The sequence below is a fragment of the Centruroides vittatus genome, unplaced genomic scaffold (genome assembly GCF_030686945.1).
Source record: "Centruroides vittatus isolate TY-2023 unplaced genomic scaffold, ASM3068694v2 contig_726, whole genome shotgun sequence".
Lineage (NCBI taxonomy): Eukaryota > Metazoa > Arthropoda > Arachnida > Scorpiones > Buthidae > Centruroides > Centruroides vittatus.
The window spans coordinates 926088-950562 of NW_027122463.1; the positions used below are offsets into that span (position 1 = coordinate 926088).

The 24475-nt window shown below is 28.1% G+C and overlaps 1 protein-coding gene across 5 annotated transcripts in view; it reads left to right on the forward strand.

Annotated features, from left to right (window-relative positions):
- LOC136980830 (rab9 effector protein with kelch motifs-like) overlaps positions 1 to 23847 on the forward strand; it is a 37493-nt gene extending 13646 nt beyond the window's left edge. For 3 of the 5 annotated variants that reach the window (XM_067277028.1, XM_067277026.1, XM_067277027.1), the window contains exons 2-8: positions 6030 to 6446; positions 6558 to 6667; positions 7091 to 7413; positions 9712 to 9828; positions 14214 to 14267; positions 15683 to 15733; positions 23609 to 23847. In XM_067277028.1, the coding sequence (XP_067133129.1) occupies positions 6036 to 6446; positions 6558 to 6667; positions 7091 to 7413; positions 9712 to 9828; positions 14214 to 14267; positions 15683 to 15733; positions 23609 to 23742 (1200 nt within the window). In that variant the 5' untranslated portion in view covers positions 6030 to 6035 and the 3' untranslated portion in view covers positions 23743 to 23847. Of the gene's footprint in view, positions 1 to 6014; positions 6447 to 6557; positions 6668 to 7090; positions 7414 to 9711; positions 9829 to 14213; positions 14268 to 15682; positions 15734 to 23608 lie in introns of those variants that run through there. The other 2 variants (XM_067277030.1, XM_067277029.1) reach the window with 2 other exon arrangements.
- The last annotated feature ends 628 nt before the right edge of the window (positions 23848 to 24475 follow it).

Consider the following 24475-nt stretch of genomic DNA (forward strand, 5'->3'; position numbering starts at 1 on the left):
TATCTGCCGGTAGTCCATGTATTACCATGGTGATAAAGCTTTGTTCCCCAATATCCAGATATGCAAGTTGGATACACTGTTGTTTTTCAAAATAATATTCTAATAGTGAACCGCCACGATATTCCCACATATCCGCTAATGTGGAAAGTTGGATCCGATTCTGTCTGAATGCACCAAGAAAAGAGTTTTTCCATTTCTCCCAGTTATCATCGACCTTATCTAATACTCGAGAATTGTACCATTTCACGGCAATTCCTTCCAAATAATTTCGAAGGTTACAGATCTTTTGTTTGTCCGTAATCCAATTGTGAGATGCACACGCGTGTTCATATGAAATTATCCAAACATGCACTTTCTTCGATTTTCCCATCATATTTTTCTATGTTGATCGTATCGCAAGATGAGTTTAATGACATTTTTTCGATGGTTTGCCGAAAAGAGTTCATAATCTTCAACGTCTTGGCTTGTTGGTTCATGTACAGCTTTTGCAAATGAACCATTTGTGCCAACACATCTGACTTTGGGTCAGACGAACTGTCCGAGGCAACCGGTCATATTAAAGTTTTGTTAAGATAGAGCTCACCTTCTGTCTCCAATAATGAAATAGATAGTGTTCGATAATTCGTCATCGTCCGGATAGCAGTTTGAAAAATCGATGAGGTCGAAATTACGGGATAATTTTCGATTTCTTGAAATTCTTGGTAGATTTCCGTCCATTTGTCTTTCCCTTCTTGTTGATATTGGGAGATAATGTAGGAGTCTTCGGTCTTCTGAACCAAGAATTTGAAAAGCATGATTCTTCTTCAAGACTATATAAATACAGCTGTGTACTGAAATCCTGTCGACTGCACCAATTTGTAATATCACAAATTTCACAAGCACAGATGACTTCAACGTCCATTACACACATTTCCAGTCTAAAAAGTGGTGACTTTTCTCTCCTCTCTCCCCTTCCCCAGCTCTTCCCCTTTGTGACCTCTCAGTTCTCTGAATTCTCGACCATCGCAGATGTGGAGTTAATGGGGAGGGGTGCTAATGAATAGCAGATTTTAAACTCTGCTTACATTTTTTGATCACAGGGATACACCATAGACTTTTCAGCTAGATTTTCTTTAATTGGAGCTCTCTAACATTAGTATAAACATTAATTAGACTGATCTAGCAAAACTTTATCTCAGCTTTCGGTTGGGAACTACTGGTATAGCTAGAGGGATAGTGTAAACAACAGGGACAGAGCTGGTCTATACTTGTCTAGCTGTATTTATTCATTTAAATATATTTTCAGTTCTACATAGTGTCCTTTGGTCACAAGAAATGGCAAGTGATGATAAAAGTTATAAGTGAGTGGGGAGTAAACATTTTTATTGATACAACAGTACAAAATGTTTCGAGCATTATAAAACATATGTTTAAAAGAATATAGAGAAAGAGACAAAAAGCTGAAGCTTTAAAACAAACCGAAGAAGTTTAAACACATTCATATTTGAACCTCTCTTAAAATTTGATAAATTTCCAATAATTCTTCTCCCTCTAGGATACAGTAGAGTCCCGCTAGCCCGTACTAATTGGGACCGAGCCCTGTTCGGATTAGCAGATTTTCGGATTAGCCAAATATTGTAGAAGCAAGCTGTAAAACAGGTCTGGTTTATATAGATCCAACACCATCAATGACTTTTGTGTGTAAGTACAGTATAGATCTGCTGTTTTAATAGGCCATGTCAAACACTGATTTATTAATTTTGTACAGTATTAATACAGTACTACAATAAAATACAATTTTTTTTTTTTTTTTTTGTTGTGGAATTCTAAATCTTTTTGTACCATTAATACCATTTAAATTCAACTGGAAAATACAAAAATGTATATTTTGCGAGCTAAAAAATTACCTCTCCACCGACTGAAACATGTTCGGACTAGAGGGACTCTACTGTAACTCTAAGAGAACTATTTTAGAAGGTCTTGTATAGAAGATGAGTGATTGACTTTCAAACCGACGACAATGGGTATAATTAACATTAAAATTTTTTTGAGTTTATTTTAGCACTTACTACTATTCTTTTTACATGTCTAAATCTTTTTGCAGCATTACTTTCTGTCTAAAGCAGCATTACTTTCTGTCACTTTGCTAACAGAATTGAAAGTAAAGATAGTATCATTACAATTTTGCTTTATTTGCTTCATTTATAAACTCTGCAATGTAGAAATTTGTTTTATATTGTAATTTGACAAAAATCATCATTATAAATATCTGCTGTTACAGAGAATCATAGATGTGTATATTCTGTTTGGTGAAACATGAACTGTTCAAAGTTGTTTTTGATGATGGATTTGTCAGTCTTGTTGATAATTATGAATGATTGTGAAGCTAGTAGTAGATTGTAAACTTTTGTTTCTTTTGTCAGTGTAAAGTGAATTTTGAGAATAATTCAGAAACTCCACAAAATATAAAGAGAATAAATGATCACCTTATACTGTAGAGAAATTTATTTTTTAAATCTTTGTTTCTAAGAAATATTATTTTGTTTATTTTTACTTTTTAAAATAATGTCTTTGCCTGTATCACATTTATTGTTTGTACATTGCCAGTTTCCATTGTAACTGTCTTCATTTTCAAAAGCCTTCCTGAATTTGAATGTGCTTAAAATGTCTTCCTATATACTTATTTAGATTTAGCATAAATGGTTTTATTTGTGTTTTTTCTGAGTTTTGTGGACTAAAATAATTATATACATTTATCCTCTAATCTGGTGAATGAATGTAGTAAGGCATTGTTCTACTTTTATGGATTGCAAGTTTGACTCTATAGATTTTAATGCCTGAAATTAAAATCTGACAAATGGATTTAATGAAGATTGCTGTTTTGGGTTACTTTAAAGCCACTAAAAAGTGGTATTGAATGTAAAATGAATTAATTAACTAATTATATATTAGCTCTGATTTATTTAATTGTGCAATGTCTTGCCTTGTTTATGCAAAGCAGCATTACTTTCTGTCACTTTGCTAACAGAATTGAAAGTAAAGATAGTATCATTACAATTTTTCTTTATTTGCTTCATTTATAAACTCTGCAATGTAGAAATTTGCTTTATATTGTAATTTGACAAAAATCATCATTATAAATATCTGCTGTTACAGAGAATCATAGATGTGTCCATTACAAGATTATACACACGAGTAAAGTTTTGCTTCCAGCATTGAAAAGAAAATTATTTTCCACAGGCTAGAATAACTGCAAATGCATACTGTATCACAGTTTTTTTCAATACATGTAGTCTTCTCACATTAGTCATATTACATTTGTACACAATATAGGCCTAAATATTATTAAGTAACTTTTGAATTAGAAGATATTGTAAAAATAAACTTTTGCTTCATGTTTTCTAAACAGTAATTAGATGAATGACAACTTTCAACATCCTGTTGTATGGACTGATCGTTACTAGCCTTTAGACTGACGGCTATATGATCAAGATGTCAATCTTCTGCTCTGGAGAACTAGAGTTGTAATTCTTATAATTCAGATGAGCACTCCAGGGATTTTTCATGGGTGATTTATCCTCAATATGTCAGATTCTGTTTCTCACCACTGGCCGCTTCCATTGTGGGCCTCCAAATTCTTGATGGGTATGATTGAAAGGCTCTCTTAAGGCTAGAACTCACATTAAAATTAGTAGTAAATTTTTTATTAATTTATTGTATAAAATTTATAATCTTATAAACTTTTATCTTTAATTAGGTTTAACTTGAAATGAATATATAAAAAAAAAAAGAATTAACATTAAATGTTAACTGCTAATTAAGAAGATTGATAGCATTAGTTAATGTAAAAGAAAAGTTTAAGATCATAAGATACTTTATACATAGGTTGCAGTTTAGCTGGGACAGCATGTCTATTGTCCCATATCCTAGAGAAAATCTGCCTAGGAAATAAAAATTCTTGGTTTTCATGAATGAGATTTTAACTATTAGAAGGGGAAAAAAATGTTGTAATGTAGATATAACATTTTTGAACTAAATTTTGTTTAAAAATCTGAATAAATGTTTGATTTGAACAATAAACTGATTTTGAATCAATATTCTTTGAATTTTAATAATGAAAAAGTTATTACTAAGAACAGCTATGTAACAACAATAGCTCATAATATTATTTTTAGTAGAATAAATTAGTCTTGAATAACTACATGTAGTTAATATAACCATAAAAAACACAATCAAGAAAAATTTCTAATGATCTGACTTTTCATTTTCAAAAGTTGGTCACCCTGTTTACATGTTTATTTTTAAACAAATGAAAATAGATACGGTACCATTTCAAAAATTGTAAATCATGAAAAAAGTTCAAGGAAATCGCAAATTAATGATTTATTTGGACTTTCGTGAATTTTAATCATGGTGTTATTAAAACTTGGTGATATGCAAAATTGAATAAAATTGATAAAGTAATTAAAATTGAATAAATGATTCCTTCTATTAAAAGTTTTCAATAATTTTATCATCCTGTTAAAATTTTTATGATGAACATTTTATTTATGATGAACATTTGTTTTAAATTATTTTCTTATTGATGGTATATAGAAAGTAACACTCATAATAAACCAAATTTAGTATTTATTAAATAATTTTAGAATAGTCTGGAAGAAAAGAATCAGCCCGATGTGGGATTTGAACCCATAACTCCTGCTTTCCATGCAGTTATGTTGCCAGTTACACCACCCAGTCCTCTGAGTGATTCTTTGCTTCCAGATGTATTTAATTCTTGATATATAACCATCTATAGATATTCATGGCACCAACTGAGCACGATTCCTACGCCCACGGCCATTAAAATCATCGACTATGGCACTCAGCAGGCTATTACTTTATGTGTATATATATATATATATGTAAACATCACTAAGCCCAATGTATTAATAATAAACCAAATGATAAATGACTGCCATAAATAATTTGGCTATTTTTGCTATTATTAAGTAATTTGGTATTAGAGGATGGTTATATCAAGAATTAAATGTCTGCAAGCAAAAAATTGATTGGAGGTCTGGGTGGCATAACTAGCAACACCACTGCACAGAAAGCAGGAGTTACAGGTTCAAATTCTGCTCCAGGCCGATTCTATTCTTCCAGACTATTCTAAAATTATTTAATAAATATTAAATTATTATAATTATTAATTTTGATAAGTGATGGACCTAACGTCTACCTCTAATACCAATTACTCGATATCTAATTATTAATAGTAGAGAAAAATAGCCCAATTAATTACAGCAATCATTTGGTTTATTGTTAATACATCAGGCTTAGTGATGATTATATATATATAGTAATACCTATTATAAAGAAAGATACTAGTTGCCATTTCAAGTATAACTTGCTTTCAAAATCAAACTTTCATAAATAAACATTTAAATATTAATAAATGGACAGGTATGTGCAAAGGAAATAATAACCACATTCAAACAATAACCAGCCTTAAATAGTAACTGCAGAGAAATTGTGCAGTTTAAAATAGTTATGGTTCAAATCCAAATAAAACTGGTAAGATTTTCCTAAAACTAAATTAAAAAGTAAAGTTATGAGTTCAAACGTTTGTGTGAAATTTAAAATAGCTATCCTGAAGCCAGCCAGAAACAGAACAAAAAACTCTTGGTTCTAATGTGGAATCTAAGTTAAGCTACATTATCAAATTATGTAATTATATTTACACACACTGACTCATTATCAGTTTTTACTTCTAAAATCATCTCATATGAATAATAAGAATAAAATCTTTGTTAGATTCTTTTGCAAGTAATTTCATTCTATAATTAGATTTATGTAAGTCTGTAAAATTAATTCTGTTTATAAATTTGTAATTTATATTTTTGTTACAGCTTTTATTTTTATGTGAAACATTTTTTAATCTTGTTACTTGATAGAGAATTTTTATGGTATTTTGAAGAAGAAAAATTATTTTCTTTAAGAAATTAATGTATTGATATATAAATATTAATTTTATTTAAATAGGTGTTTTTTTTTTTTTTTCATTACAGTGAAAAATGGAATTTATATCTTCATTTGATACAAGTATATTAAATAGACCATCTGGTTGGTATGAAATAAAAACATTAACTAAAGGACCATATCCAAGAGGAGGTCATACTGGAATTTATGTTACACAATTATCAGAAACTGCATCCAAAGAAATGGATGACAAAAAAGGCAAAATTTTCTTAATAGGTGGTGCCGATCCCGATCGAGCTTTTGATCAGAGTTTTGTTCTAGATTTAAATAATATGACATGGACCGGTCATTCGTCGGGCTCTTTCTGCGGTCGTTACGAACATAGCTGTTATATTCCGACAAGTTATCCCGATAAAATATACATATTTGGTGGGGCGGATTTAACCGGAAATAGAAACGACATTCAAGTTTTAGATACTAATACCATGGTTTGGACAACAGTAGAGGTAAATAATGTTCATACAAATTATGTATTTTATGAACAAGATAATTCATAAAACTTTTCAGTTTTTACTGAAAAAAATTTGTCACTAATGAAAATATCAGTTATTTTTCAGGTAGATGGCTGTCAACCTTCCCCACGAACTCAACATCATTCAGCAGCTTTTGGAGATTATCTAGTTGTATTTGGTGGAGGTGATTGTGGAGCTAATCCTGTATCAGACTGGTATGATATAAACTATTTACATACTTATCATCTTGAATTAAAATGTAGATATTTATTGGATGGAATTTGAATTAACAACATGCAACACATTAAATAAAACATTAGATTTTATGAACATTAGATAGAACATTACATAGCTTTATATATATAAAGCAGCTATCTAAAAGCTATCTATTTAATTTCAGTTTTTTTAAAAATATATTAATGATTATTAAAACATTATTTTATTTGGTTAAATCGTGGTTTTTTTATTGCTTAAAAATTAATAAATTGAATCTACAATTAATGATTAATTTAGTTTTGATATTTGATTATTTGCACTTAACAAACATTTATGTTCTATTTTTGCTAGAATGATGTATTATTTTATGTTTGACTAATTATATTTATAACATATTTTAACAAAATAAAATTTTTTTATAGTGATGTTCATATTTTCAATGCTACAACACAATCTTGGTCCATATTAACAGCAACAGGGAATGCGCCATCTGTTCGACATGGGCATGCAATGGTTTCATTAGGAAACTTAATATATGTTCACGGTGGCATGTCGGGCCCCACATTCTATGATGATTTCTATACCCTCGATATGGAAAATTGTATGTGGAAAAAACTTTCTCCGAAAGGTAGAAATCCAACTCCTAGAGCAGCACACAGTATTGTGGCTATTAATAAACAGTTATTTTTATTTGGTGGTCTTTCAAATAGAGGAGCGCTTAATGATCTTTACAGATTTGACACAGGTTAGTATTTTTAAATTGCAAAAAGAAATAATTTTTTAAATAACTGATTTATTATTGAATTAGTAAGTACAGATAATTCTTAGTGATATGGTGAATATATTCCTTAAAAATAACTCACACTAATAAAAACTCTCATTTGAATGTAGTAACTAGCAGACAACTTACAGTATCTCAGGAATAAGGTATTAAATAGAAAAAAGTTAATTCTGTGATAATGAAATATTATCTTCTCAGATCTATCATATAAGAGATTACTTTTGGAATTGGCAAAACAATAAATAATCTTATAATATTAGTGTAATCTAATCTAATTTTTGGATTAATTAATGTGCTATCATAGATTATCATGATCTTTGTGGCATGTATATTAACGTTTAAAAGTTGAAATTACCATCTGGTCCATTGGCTGAAGCAATGAGGTTGTATTTGGAGGAAGAAACACCATTTTGAAAATTGTGGAAGTATGTTGCCAATGCTTTGAGGATGATGTGGTGCATTATCTAAAAGTAAAATGCACTTTTGTACTAAATTGCATTTTTTCAAATAATCTTTCACCAATGGAACCAATTCCTTTGAAAACCATTCTTGGAAAATGGTATCAGTAACCCAGACCTTTTTATTTGATTGCCAAATAACTGGCAGCAAACTTTTGTTCTTTTCCTTAAAGGCTCTTGAATTCTGAGTGATAGACATGTAGAAGTTTTAATTTGAATTGCCCTGATGCATTTCCATCAAGTAATAAGGTAAGTCAATTTTTCGAAGGTTTATACCCAGGACACTCTTTTTTTTCCTTAGCAATATAAGTACAGCCTGGCATCCTCTTCCAAAAGAGCCCAGTTTTATCAAAATTGAATATTTGTTGTGCACAATATCCACCCTCTTCAATCAATTTGGCAAATCCAGCTAGAAAAGTTGAAGCAGACTCCATGTTGCACTTGCAGCTTCACCTGCCAGTTTCAAATTATGAAAGTTAGCTCTTTTCTTAAATTGAGTGAATCAACCATTATTTGCAGAATATGATGGTTGGTTGCTAATCTCTCCATTTTGTTGTTTTAAATCATCATAAGGGCTTTTAGCCATTGTGGAAATAATTGCCTGACTTAACAGAATATGTTTTTGAACTTGATCATCCAGCCATATCTTGAGAAATTTCTCCATATCTTCAATAAGTCTTCCATGTTTCGGATTTATCATTATTGACCTCATATGCCTGGCACTCATTACATAGTCTTTCATTTTTTCTTTATTTTTCACAATTGTCAATACTGTGGACCTTGACAGTTTTAATGTCCATGTAATTTCTGCATGTTTTTCTCCATTATCAACTCTGAAGAATACTATTTTTAGTTCAAATGTATGCATACTATAAACACATTTTTTTTCTCTCTGTTTTGAGTGGATCTTATTCAAAAACAGTCAAATGTCAAAAGAATACAATAGATATAGATTAACTCAAAGAACAACAGAAACATAAACCCAATTAAGTCAGCAACCTGGCTTTCTGGCAATGACGGGAACTGAACGACTTGGCGGAAACGGATAGCATTGCCAATTTTATGAAACTGTTCATCCGGACAGAATGTAAAAATAAATAAGTGTACAGTATTTCTATAAAATGCTCATTTTTTATGTAAGTTTATTATACTCCTCTGTATTGCATTACTGTTACAATAAATAATAGAAAAAAACCAAAAAATGTGGCAACACAAAACGAACCAAGCATTATATTGGTGGGGATAGCTAAATCAGATCACAGGAGAGTACAAATATATTTCAATCGTATCTATGGTTTGTTTTATCATGAGATGGTTGTAACCTGGGGTACAGCTGTACTGTATTTCTTAAATTCTAAGATGTACAGTACCTTGGGTTTGAAATTAGCTTTTAAAATTTTTTTATAGAGGGGAAAAATTTTTAAATAATAAATTTTATTAATTTTGTTAAATAACAAGTCAGAAAAACAATACAAATGTTTTGAAATGTGTAATATTCATTATAGCAGCTCTACTTTTTAAATTCATTTTCCATACACAATAGCTATTTGTTTTAATACTTCACAAGAAAAAAAAGTTGTTATAAAGAAAAGAAATAGTATGAGTTTAATATTTACGAGTGTGATATTTATATTTTTAATGTTAAATGCTCTTTCTATTATCCTACATCTATGTAATGCTGGTATTACGAATTTAAATGCATATATTTACTTATATTGATTTAAATGCTGCTATGTGTTTGTGTATAGAATTAATTTTACAAATACAGATAATTATTATTTAAAAAATATTTATTTATTTGCAGTTGAAGAAATCTGGGTGAAAATTAGTGTTCCTGGAAAATTACCATCAGCAAGATTAGATTTTGCAATTTGTGCAATCAACATAGAATTAATCAGAAATGATGAGAAGGGATCAACAGGTTTTTTTCATTTTTTTTAAATCTCAATTAGATGTATTCAACTAAATATTGCATTGAAAATTACTTTTCTTATATTTTTAAGTTATTTCAATATTTTATGTACAAGTGGAACACCATTTTTACATTTATGCATTGTTTTATGTTGATAGCGAAACATTCTTATTTCTTTCAATAGTGAATTTTTTATTTATACATCTAAATTCACTGTGGAGTTTGATTTATATGTTGTTTTCTTTCTGAAACAGATAAAAGATAATGGAACATTCTTTTAGAAAACATGTTCAAATTTCTAGAATAGAATGTTCTATTCTTTTATCTCTCTTTTCACATTCCCAGAATTAAATGACATAAAATTGTGTTCACCAAGTTGTGCACCAATAGGAGGAAGATTAGCAAAACATTAATTGCCAGTAGGAAATGATAGTACTATATAGGGGAAGTTACATGTTTGTAGTATCTTGTAACAGTAAAATATTTCATAAATAAAGAATATTTATTTAAAAAAGCAAGTTTGTTTCTAAAACTGTTTTAAAATATAATTCTAAACAGTTCTAATATAGAACTTCAGTTCTTAATGAGCATTTTAAAATGAGGATAAAAAAGTTTAATAGTGAGCAGCATATTGTCTATTATCAGTGGCATTTGTATCTTGAATAAGCAAAAATCACTTGGGAATTTATTGCCACTCTTCAGGTATTATGTATTTGATTACTGATCATTGCAATTTCAAAGAAAGATATGCAATAAAAATGTATCACTGTTTATTTTTTATAATCTATATATATATAATCGAGACGAGTTGATAATAATAATAATAATCAGCGCAGAGCCCAAACGGTTAGGAGTTGAAAGTTGAAATTTGGTACACAGTTAGGATACGTAACGAGAACGCACACTAAGAAGGGATTTTTCGAAATACCTCCCCTCGGGGGAGAGGGACAGGATTAAGGCTTAACACTTTCATCAACAATGGAAGTGTTACGTAACAGTGGAAATGCCAACAATGGAAATGTTACGTAACATTTCCATTGTTAAGAGAAAGCGATGTGCAAGATGCAGATGCAGTTTTTACATTTTTGCGGGAAATCAAACATATTTTTAGACCCATCTAAAAATTCTGTAATTAGTCTGGAAACAGGGGGGACCCAATTCTTGCGTTCTGTGAAAACGGGTAAGGTTGACTGGAACGTAATAATCTTAATTTTTGCTAAAACGGTTAGAAGTTGAAAGTTGAAATTTGGTACACAGTTGGGTACCAAATTTAAGTACCAAAGTGTTAAGTAACAATGGAGAAGAAGAGAAAGCGACATGCAAGATTTACGGGCTGTGGAAAAAAAAAAGAAAAAGAAAAAGAGTAATATGTTAGAACACATTCGATTTTCAAATTTAAATAGATTAGTTTGGTTTTTCTCAACCTTTCTTCTTTAAAACATTCGATAAAAATCGAATGATATAATCAGAACATGTCATGAAAATCAAATGATATAATCAGAACGTGCCGTGAAAATTGAATGATATAATTAGAACACATCAATAATTAAACTAGTACTGGAAAGATAAACTATTAAAAAACAAAAACCGTAATGTTTCCAGCAATAAAAACTATTTAATAATAACGTTTTCGACTGTTTTAAACAGCCATCATCAGTTACAACGAACTTAAACAAAAAAGAATGCAGAAAAAATAGAACACAAGCAATACAAAATATTTAAAATTCAAAAAATATTTGAATTTTATGAAATTATTTTTGAATTTTAAATATTTTGTATTGCTTGTGTTCTATTTTTTTCTGCATTCTTTTTTGTTTAAGTTCGTTGTAACTGATGATGGCTGTTTAAAACAGTCGAAAACGTTATTATTAAATAGTTTTTATTGCTGGAAACATTACGGTTTTTGTTTTTTAATAGTTTATCTTTCCAGTACTAGTTTAATTATTGCACTTCATGGCTACGCCGGCCAAGACATATAGAAGAATTGTTATCAAGCTATACAAAGCAAAGGGAAAGTTTGAATTCCTTTCGCAATGCCGCTTAAATAATGTTTTCCCGATTAGTTTCTAATATACGTCGGCATTTTTTACTTTGGAATTATTTTTGAATTTTAAATATTTTGTATTGCTTGTGTTCTATTTTTTTCTGCATTCTTTTTTGTTTAAGTTCGTTGTAACTGATGATGGCTGTTTAAAACAGTCGAAAACGTTATTATTAAATAGTTTTTATTGCTGGAAACATTACGGTTTTTGTTTTTTAATAGTTTATCTTTCCAGTACTAGTTTAATTATTGCACTTCATGGCTACGCCGGCCAAGACATATAGAAGAATTGTTATCAAGCTATACAAAGCAAAGGGAAAGTTTGAATTCCTTTCGCAATGCCGCTTAAATAATGTTTTCCCGATTAGTTTCTAATATACGTCGGCATTTTTTACTTTGGAATTATTTTTGAATTTTAAATATTTTGTATTGCTTGTGTTCTATTTTTTTCTGCATTCTTTTTTGTTTAAGTTCGTTGTAACTGATGATGGCTGTTTAAAACAGTCGAAAACGTTATTATTAAATAGTTTTTATTGCTGGAAACATTACGGTTTTTGTTTTTTAATAGTTTATCTTTCCAGTACTAGTTTAATTATTGCACTTCATGGCTACGCCGGCCAAGACATATAGAAGAATTGTTATCAAGCTATACAAAGCAAAGGGAAAGTTTGAATTCCTTTCGCAATGCCGCTTAAATAATGTTTTCCCGATTAGTTTCTAATATACGTCGGCATTTTTTACTTTGGAATTATTTTTGAATTTTAAATATTTTGTATTGCTTGTGTTCTATTTTTTTCTGCATTCTTTTTTGTTTAAGTTCGTTGTAACTGATGATGGCTGTTTAAAACAGTCGATAACGTTATTATTAAATAGTTTTTATTGCTGGAAACATTACGGTTTTTGTTTTTTAATTTTTTTATTAGAACACGTCGTGAAAATCGAACAATATTAGAACATTCGATTTTCAAATTTGACCTTTCTTTAGAAATACTTAGTTTGTTGATGAAATTACTCTTTTTCTTTTATGACTATAACGTAATAATCTCAATCTTCGCTATCGTTACTTTTCTCCGAGCAACGCCGGGCCTACTTGCTAGTAAAAATATAAAATAAAAGATCAACATGAAAACATTAATGAATGTTTTAGTGTGGTATACAAAGCTGTTACTATGAGTTTTTCATAAACAATTAGTTCTGCCATCTTATGATGCATCTTGAATTTTTGATTATGCCTTTTTGGTCTAACCCCTTAAAATATATAAATTATGCTCCACTGTACAAAACATAATAAAGTTAAGTTAGTTGAAGACAAAATTTATTTATTATTTAATTTTTCTTTCATTGCAGAAATTCTGTATTCTGCATATTACATAATTTTACATTGTCATATTCTAATTTAAATCCACAGTTCTGATAAGTTTGCAAGCAAATTATTTTTTATTGTCATTAATCTCAGTTGCTAAAGAATGAAAAAAGAAAATAATAATAAATTAATACAAGTAGTCAAGTATATTTAAATAGAAGTAATTTTCTTTTTTTTTTTTTTTTTTTGTACTAGGAAAATGTAAAACTACCTCTCAAGAAAATTTAACATAAGGAAAATATAAAATATCATCAAATTTTTCCTTATGCCTGTATGAACAAACTTGAATTACTATTTTTATTTCTAAGTAATTTCCAGCTTCAATCAATTAAAATTTCTGGTTAAAAGTATATATATATATTTTCCTCGTATTGTTATTTCTATATATATATATATACATTAGAACTAATTGGGGAAAGTTTAGTCAATTACTGAAAGTTTGACTTAGTGAGGCTTTTACTCAAATGTGTATTGTATGATCTGAAAAGTATACTTTAAATGAAATTAAATTTCATTGTGCACTTTATCAAACCATTCTACAGTATGTTCAATTAAACTTTTACAATGTGAAGAAAGTAGTAACATTGTTCTTGTCATTGCAATCATTTATTAATTTGGGCTTAAAATGAAGCTAATTTTTGTTTACACTTCATTTTGTAACTGTTCCTTGATCATATCTTGATGCAATTGTCTAAGAATAATGTAATAATTGTTAAAGTCTTATATATATATATAAGAGAAATTAAAATTTATAAGTCAAATTTTCATTCAAATAATTCAGTTGATCAAACTGTTTTAACTTTTCATTGATTATCACAATATTGTCATAATTTTTAATGTCTAATTTAGATAAGTATTTAATAAATGTTTTTAAATACAGCTTCATTAATTTATGTAGACTCAAATATTTTAAATATTATTAATTTTGATTTAAATTGATTAATAATTTTATATTTATGCTAAAGTTAAAAACAATTGTTCTATTATTAGATGGCCAATCTCACCCTGTTAGAAAAGCATCTCCATCGTGGTTATCTAATACAAGTGAGTGCATATGTTTTTAATTAAATCTAAATTAATGTTAGATGTAATAAAAATAATTATATTATAAGAATATTTATCATCATCACATAATTGTTAAATGTGTTATGATGATGATTATTTTAGTGTATTGTTAAGATTACTAAAAGGTATAAAGTATACAAAATTATTAACTTTTGAATGTTAAATAAGTGTATTATTAATAGAATCAAACTAAAAATATACACAAATTATAAATTACTAAAAAGTTTTTTCTGTAGTTTTGCAATTATATAACAATTAACAAAAATATGGAATTTTTGGAAAAATTATAAAATATTCTTTAAATACTAATTGATAAGTGCTACAGGACAATCCAAAAAGTTACAGTGCAGTGAGGAATTTGTAGTGACATTAAAGTACAGTCAACTACTACCAAACAGACAACTTACAGGTTTTGTATACAATACTATACAAATAACTTTAGTGTCATTACAAATTTCTCACTGCACAGTAACTTTTTGGACATTCTATGTAACTTGTCAGAGAAGTTGAAAGTGTAAAACTGTTTTAGAATAATTTCTAATTGCTATAAATTTGGTTTAAATATATTATTGATTCTATTTATAATATAAGCGAAACTTCTGTTTGAAATCACAACTATTTTACTTAGCCAAATGTTGCTAGATTTCTAAATTTATCATTGTTTTTATTTAAGTAGTATATTAATAATGTTGTGTTAGTCTGTTTGGAATGATTTTAATGCTTTGAAGAAATTTCACCATACATATAAGCAATATATTTTGATGGTAGGTGTCTAAGGCATGTAAATATCATTCTAAAGGATCAAAGTTCAATCTAGATTGTATCCTGAAGAATTTTTAGGATAGTCTGATTTGTTAGATCTCATCCATTGTGGACTTGGCAAGCCCACAATGAACTCTTGGTACATGCAGAACAAAAATATATATTACATAACAGTAATGAGAAATATTATTTCTCAATTCAGTATTTGATGATGATTTTAAGAAATCTATAACATTTGGTATTTAAGTTAACAATAATTTTACAGAATAAAGATAAAATTTGCCAAATGATCTGCCATATTATTGGGTTATAATAAAACTAATGTATAATTAGATATAAACTAATTTGACATGGGGTAGGCAATTAGGTTAGTGATAATACTGATCATTTGGCATTAATTAAATATTGGGTTTGTGAATTTATTGTGTATATATATAAAATGAAATTTGTTTTATTACAGAGATTTTTGGTATATATTATTAATAAATTATACTCTAGGTTCATCATTTCCCATCAATGGATTATTCTACTTATATAATTTCTGAAAATTATGAAAATGTTGACATCAGTTCTGAGTTTTTTAAAATGATGTCTTATATAATATTATTATATGTTATTTTTTCCCCAACTAGTTTCTTTTACTCGTAATGATGTTGGATTTCTCAAATGTTGGTGCTTTTCAGGTAAGCACCAATAATTTGGACTTTATAATGATGATGCTTCATACCAGAGAAATATAATAGTTGCTTGTGTTTCATCTAATCTTTCTAATCCAACTAATTTGAATGAAGAGCATTCTATAGGGTATATGTGGCATGGCTACATTTATTACCATTTTGCACGTTTCATTTAAATAACACATTTGTATTTATTAACAAATAGTGAATTTGTATACAATAATCTTTTAATTGTGCAGATGATTTTATATTGTAAATAAAAAGTATTGTTATCAAGTAATGTATAATTATCTACATTAGTTCTAATAAATAATCAAAGATAAATTATTGTGTAGATCATTAGTTCTCAACCCAGGTTCCACAAACTTTCCAAGCACTTATGAAAGAAAAAAAAAATGTTAAGTTTTTATTGGCAGTTTATTCCAATGTACAGTACTACAATGTATTTCTTTACTCATAGATAATTCCAAGTTTACTACTTTAATTAAATAAAACTAATAATATTGAATAATCTTATTAATCAAGGGATACGTGTAGTAAACATAGAATTGCTTATAGATTTTTGAATTGATATTGATGTAGTTTCATGGCCTTAAAAAGGTTAAGAACCACTGATCTAGACAGTGAAGAGAGATTTATACTTTGATAATTTAAACTAGATAAAATTTGATTTTATCTAGTTAGATAAAATCAAAATTTAAATAAAATCCCCTTAATAAAATCACTAAATAAAATTTAAATAATAAAATCCCCTTTTAAAATATAAGTTTATATAAAGTAAAGATGAATAGTTTAGTTAAAATTTAATGTATTAATCTTTGGCTATTTGGTCATGGTGATGTGGTAAATTTTTACTGAGATTAATTTAATTTCATTCAAAATGAATATTAAATTTACTAATATGTAAGTTATATAGCATATAATTTCTTTTTTTATTTAAACTATTAAATTTCATTATATTTTTGAGATAATGTTAATAATTTACTTTATGTAGTATTTATGAAACCGTGCCGGTGCTTATTCTGCAACTTGAACACAAACTATATGGCCACGGTGGACAAACTGTGGCTCTTGAGCCACATGCGGCTCTTTTCTAGTATACTTGTGGCTCACTGCAAGATACTTAAATTTATACCAAATTTGTTTTTATTTTAACTTTGCTTTTTATTATTTTTTATGTATGATTCCTGGATAATATAAAATAAATAATATATTGTTTGAATTAAAAAAGTCAAAATATGGCAACGTTATACATTATTTATTAAAAGATAAATGTAATATTTATTAAATAACATAATACGTAAAAACATTAATAGAAAAAATAATTATAATGCTTATTTATCCAAATCAACATTAAAAATGAATAGATAATGAATAACAATTTCTATAACGTTAATAGTTTTGAAATTTATATTTCCTTATTGACAATTGAAACTAGGAAACGTTTTAGCATTTTTTGGTTTTTAAATTTAGATTATGCTACTTAATACAGCAATTATAATTTATTTATTATTTAAAAAAATTATATTGTATTATAAAACATAGTATAAAATGAAGTAATAGCTAAAGTGTTGTTTTTTTTATAAATATTTAAATGAATTGCATATATGAATCGGAAATGTTTATATTTGATTTAAAAAGTTTCCGTTAAAATAGCATGTAAAATTTAATAATATTATTTTTAATCTATGTTGCCTCATATTTATTTGTGAACTTCTATCCCAATTCTGATTCTGCAGTGGTGCTGAAATCGAGTTAATGCTCTGTCTCTATAGTTAGTATAGTTAGTTGTGTTAATATTACTCGAAAACGAACATTTTTGACAAAAAGGTAATATTTCTGCTGATTTATTAAGTAAACAAATGAACTTGTTTTTAAATTTTTATTTTAGATTACCTTTTAACATGGCATGTGAAAATTAAAAAAAAAGTGAAAATACATCGATGAAAAAAGAAATTTTAATGACGACTGGGAGGAAAATTATGCATTTATTCAACAAGATGATAAAGCCTTTTGCCTCATATGTAAAGTAACTACAAATGATTTTAAAGTGGGAAATTTAAAGCGTCACCACGATAAATTACGTTCGGATTTTTCGGCTCGATTTCCAGGAAAATCGGAACTTGGCTCTAAGAAGATTAAATCTTTAAAATTGTCATTAAACAGTCAAATTAATTTAATGACCAGATTTACGGAAGAAGCAAAATCATTAGGCTTAGTTAGTTTTATAATGTCACGGAATATCGTGCGTGATAAACGTCCATATATGGAAGATTTTCTTAAAGAAAAATATTCTTGATATCATTAAGATCTTAGATCCTAATAACACGAAACTTTTAAATTCGATTAAGAACATTCCTACCACACGGCATACAATTGAACGTCGTATTTCGGCAATAAACTTAGATTTATTGGAACGATTGCGTAACGACATAAATAATTGCGTTGCGTTTAGTTTAGCCCTGGACGAATCTACCGATGTAACTGATCTACCGCAGCTGGCAATTTTTATTTGATTCGTTTCGAATGACTGTATAGTGTGAGAAGAATTGTTAGACACGATTTCTCTTAAAAATACTACACGCAGTGTTGATATAAAAAAAAAAGCACTTGATGATGATCTTAAAACAGTCCCAAAAAATAAGTTAGTTAGTGTTGCTACAGATGGAGCTGCAGCAATGGTGGGCCAAAACATAGGTTTAATTGGTCTTTTAAAAAAAGATGAAACCATTCCGGACTTTATCCCTATTCATTGCATTTTACGTCGCAAACATTTAACTGCAAAACACTTAAATTTTGAGCACGTATTTACACCAGCATTAAAAAGTGTAAATTATATTCGCACAAATGCAAAAAACCATCGTCAATTTCAAAATTTTATTGAAGACTGTAATTTAACTGAACCAATAACAGATTTATCTTTGTATTGCGTAGTAAGGTGGTTGTCTACGTACGATGTTTTATATAAATTTGTTGCATTGATAGAACCCATATCTGAATTTTTGGATACAAAAAACAATCATACCCACAACTGAAAGATAGCGATTGGATTCGGGACCTAATGTTCTTTTGTGATATTATGGAACATTTGAAAATTCTAAATGTATCGTTGCAAGGTAAAAATAAAAATATTTCGGAAATGATGCAAAATATTTTTAGTTTTAAAAATAAATTAAAATTATTTGAAAGGGATATTACTGATAAAATTTTTAATCACTTTCCACGTCTAAAAGCTCATGCTGAACTTAATGTTTCATTTAATGCAATTAATAATTACAAAAACAAATTAAAATCTGTGTTTGACGATTTTGAAGAGAGATTTGCTGATCTAGAAGAACTTAAACCATCTATTACATTTCTGTTAAATCCGTTCCAACGTGACGTAGTCAACAACGGCTTACCACTTATAAAACAAATACTTCCGGAAACAGCTATAGGAGAAATGGAATTGATTGAAATGCAAGAGGATGCGGGCCTGCAAATGGTTTACAAATCTGAAAAATCAATTAACGAGTTTTGAAACACTGTACCCACACAAAAATATGGCCATTTAAAAAATGCAGCGTGTCGACTGTTATCATTATTTGGGTCAACGTATGAAGTTGAATCTTTATATTCTAATAGGAAATTTATTAAATCGAAATTTCGTTCGCAGCTTACCAATTCCCATTTAAATGAATTGCTCAGAAGTGCAGTTACAAATTACACACCAAATTATCCAAAATTAGTTTCCAATTTACAAATTCATCCTTCAACTAGTAAAGACTAAATATTAAATGATTTCGTTTTGTATTTTTTTTTTGCGTTAGTCAGTCGATTTATTGTTATTATTTTTAATAGTGGTGCAATCTTTTAAAGCTTTATGTATCAATGTGATTTTTTTATTGTCATGCAAGTTAATTAATAAATGTGATTTTTTCAAAATTGTGTTAGTACTGTTTATTTTACTATATAAAAACTGACCAAATTTGTTTTTAGCTGTGGAAAAATATGTATATATGTATATGCAACTCTTCGACGAATTCTGTTTTCAGTATATGGTTCAAGTTCTAAAAAGTCTGGCCACCCCTGCTATATGGTGTATTTTCTCAGACACATGGCAAATTTCATCACGTATCAACTGAAGAAAAATTAGTGATGAAATTTGCCATGTGTCCGAGAAAATACACCATATAGTTTGTGTTCAAGTTGCAAATTTACTTTATATTATTTAAAATGGCATACAACACTCAATGAAGTGTTTTTAGATAACAAATATAATTAAATGTAACTGAGTGTACAGTCTCAATTGAATATAATGTTTTTCAGTTTTTATCTATTAATTTTTGTGTTGTGTTAAATTATCATATAGTATATGAAAAATTTTCTTTTACATATTGGGTTATTGCATTCAGCATACATGCTGAATATAATAATACAATATCATTTATGCTTCAACATGCTTTTTCAGTTAGTAGCATAATATAACTAGTTCTTAATAAGCAAATACTGCTTATTATAGTTGAGAGATGTCAATATTCTCCAGTGATTTTGCATTTAATCTAATAATTTAAAAAGTTTGTAATTACTGAAGTACATAAAGAATAAGAATTATAATAAGCCATTAAAGAATAAGAGGTAGGGCTATTGAGAACTTGTATGGGGCCCCTTTATCATTAATTTTATTTGCTCAAAAAAAATTATATAAGGTTTCTTTATTAACAAAAAGGGGGGTTTTAAGATTTTATTTTTTGTTAATAAAAATAACATGAATTAGGGAAAGTAATTCCTATCCATATAAAGTTTTCTCTGAGCCCAGGGGAAATCTCCAGCTCCTATTGACTGCACTGCAAAGGGGATAGATACATTCTGGGACATAACAAGAGATCGTTGAAGCCTCCACTATAAGATCAAAATTTATTGTAAAGTCCACAATTCTTCGGGGCATCTTCTGATTGAAAAAGCAGTTTGAAGCATCGACCTGACACTGTTGTATGACAGTTTTGTTTATTTTGTGAAATTGTTTTTGTTTGGACATCTGAAACTCACTCAAAAATATGTTTAGTTTTGTAATTTAGATGAAGATGACATATAATTCTTTTTAAATCTAGTTATTCACATTCTGTTGATAAGCTTTATTCTAGTAAATGCTGATTAAGATATAGCGAAAATATTGGAATGATCGGTATCATTTTTATGGAGTTGTTTAATAATGCCTGAATTGTTTTACATTAGTATTTCATTATTATATGTGTTCTGTTGAATGTTACTGCATATGGATAAACATCATATTAATTTTCCTATTTCCTATTTTCATTCATATATAGATTAAAATGAAATTGCATTTTCAAAATTTATATTTCTCTCATTCAAAGTAAATATTATCTCAATGAGTTTTAAAAAATACACAAGTAGAATATTCTACTGTGCTTTTTATATGTATTGTGTTTATAATTTATAAGATGCACCTATAATTAAGAGAGATTGATGATAAAATTTTTTTCCCCTGAACGAAAATGTTTTTCTAATCTAAATCCAAAAATAGATAATTTTAAGCATTTTGTCATAATGACTAAGGTCTCTTGATAAGCATTTGTTAATGCTTATCAAGAGATCTTTTTACAATGTTAATGTTTACATGAACATAGTAAGATTGATCCCAATCCCATCTGTGTTTATGCCACAACAATGGATTTTTGAGACATCATTTTAAGCAAGCAGGTTTTTATTTGTATTACTTTGGAGTAAAATGTGATCAGTTTTATATTAGTACTTTAATTTACTTACTGAACAATTGTTTTATATTATGCATATAGTTATTTTTACAGAATTTAGAAAAAATAATATGCATATTAAGACTCATATAGCACTATGATACAAGGAAGTTTAGGAACATCCAACACAGTTTTCTGTTGAACTGCATTAATTTTTAATCTTAAATTTCATTGTTAGTATTTATGATTGTATTGATTTTGTATTTTAACTTAAAAATCTATATTTGATTGTACAAATACAATAGAAATACTTTTAAAATTGACTCAGACATCAGAAGTTTGCAGATTAGAAGAAAGGATATCAAAATGCAGGACTGTATATACATTGTTGAATGTTTTACAGCCTAACTCGTTTATAACGTCATCAGATGTAACGACAACCCTAATATAACATCAAATTTTTAATCGGTCCCACAATTTTACTATACTAGATAATGTTAAAAAACCCGCTTGTAACGACATAAAACCCTGTTTTAACGTCATATTTGAAGCACTCCCAAATTTACAAAATTAGATTACAAATTTTATGTAACAAAGAAAAACTACTTGTTCAGTCCTAGGGTCAGATTCCACTTCCTAGAATGACTGTGGGTGGTGCTCTCCACCTGACTTCGGTGGGTTTAAATTCGCCACTTTTAAACGACGTGACGATCGGTTATTACGTACTCATTTTTAAATTACTTTATATTAAAAATGATATATGTTATGCTAAATTGTTAAATATTCTATCAAATAGTTTATAAAGAATGCCAATTAAAAGTAATTAAATTATTATATTAATTTAACCTTTTGTTGCCTTTCGATTCAACATTATTCTCAAAACCGGAAGTTCTGCCATTATTGAAACTTAAGACAAATAGAAATTTCTTATAAAAGGTAATTTTTGACATTTTTAATTACGTCGATGTAAACTTAGACATAATAACATAAATAAAGTTTATTTAAACATGTAGTTTGCATTTTTATAGATACAGTTTACTGTATTACCATTAAGAAATAATTTTACGGTAATACATACGATGTTAAATTAAGAATCTATTATAAACTCCATTCTAAACACACTTGGTACTTTTTATGAGACTGAAATTATGACCTCGCAGATAACGACACTCGGTTATAACGTCAAAAAATTTCCGGTCCCATGGATGACATTATAAACCAGTTAGACTGTATTTCTTTTTAACTTGTATGGATATATTTTAAATTTTTACTTGACTAAGATTGAATTTCAATCATTTTGAGACAAAAATTATTACAACATAAAGGAAATCTGTGTTGTCTTTATTGTTTCAAGACAGCTATCAAATTGTTTTTAAATGAATTTGGTTAATGTCCATAAACAATGCACATTTCTTATGGTGCCAAAATAAAATAAGAAGCAATCTACCTAAATAGCTACTTAGAATCAATTAATGTTTTCATGTTGATTGATTCTAATGGTTATTGTGTGTACTCGAGAATATCCAGTTAGATAAAATGTTTACAGTAGTTTAAATTCCATTTCCTGTTTACACTTCAGAGGTAGCATTCTTTTATTTTGTATCAATATGGTTTTTCATGAAATACATAAAATTTAAGCAACAACATAACTAATACATAGTAGCATAATCAACTTTGAGAAAATGATGTACACATAGATATGTATTGTCGCATTTAAATCTTTTTTCTGTACATACAATACATAAATGCACTCGAGTTTACATTCACCTCTGATAAGGTACACTGGATGAAGAGTAAGTTTGCATTATCTGCATATACTATTTTATAAAATGTACAATATTGCTTTTATTTTCTCATTTGTTGTGACTTTTTTTTTATAATCTCTCAACTTTTTCTCCTATAATAAATGTCTAATTTAAACACAAAATGTAACACTGTGTAAATTATAATATAACAATATATTTAATTAATTAGGCTAAATTTCTAGACATAAATATTTATAAAATTTGATTTTTAGTAAAAATTTTAATTCCTAGATATTATAGCTCTATACTTACTAATACTATCTTAGGATCTGAAATAATTATTTATTTTTTAAATTTGCCTGTTTACTTAGCTAATATTTTGAATATATCTCAATAATCTTGAATTAAATTTGATTGATAATTTTTAAAACTTATGTATATAGGAGGCATGCAATTAAAACCCAGCCACAGTGAACATACAAGCAATATTCAATCTGGCAGATCGGCAATTTTTCTTCACGGTGGAATGGACACGCAAGGCAACATATTCGACGACTTTTTTATATATCTTCTTTAAAACATTTTTCGGTGTGTAAATGATAATTTTTTTATTGTTGCATGAATTTTTTTAAAAAAGTGATTATTTAAATAAAAATTAGTGAATACATTATCATTATAACAATACTGTCTTCATTTATTTGGTTTATATAACAACAAAAGTATCATCATCATCATCATCATCATCATATTTCATTAGTCAGTCTGTAGTACAAAAATAATTATAAGTCAAATCATATCTCTTAAGGATATTTGTATAAAAAGAAATCTTAAGTGTATAAAAATTGAAATTTCTTATACAACTATAAATACCAACAGAGACCCGATGCATAGCAAATAGACATCCACAACTGTAGATAATCAGGCTATAATTTGGAAATAATAATTACGAATTACAAATGAATTTGGCACTAGAGGAAGGTGTTAGGTGCTATTTACGGCAGTTGTGGATGTCCGTCTGAAATTTCTTGATGATGAAATGTGGTCATTCACATCGACAATGAAATGCTGAAATGTTCATTTCAATCATCATATAATTCTTTGTTCTATATCATCAAACTAGATGTTTGTTCAAAATATTCTTCACGATGCACATTCATTTTGATCTTTTATGAAAAGTATTTAAAATAATAATAAATGCTACATTAATTTGATGTCTGGCAAATGATTTCAACAATGGTGAGAAGTAATTGAAAATTTGCATATCAGTAGTATAAAGAAGAGAGACTTTGGGATAATTTGTTAAACTTTTA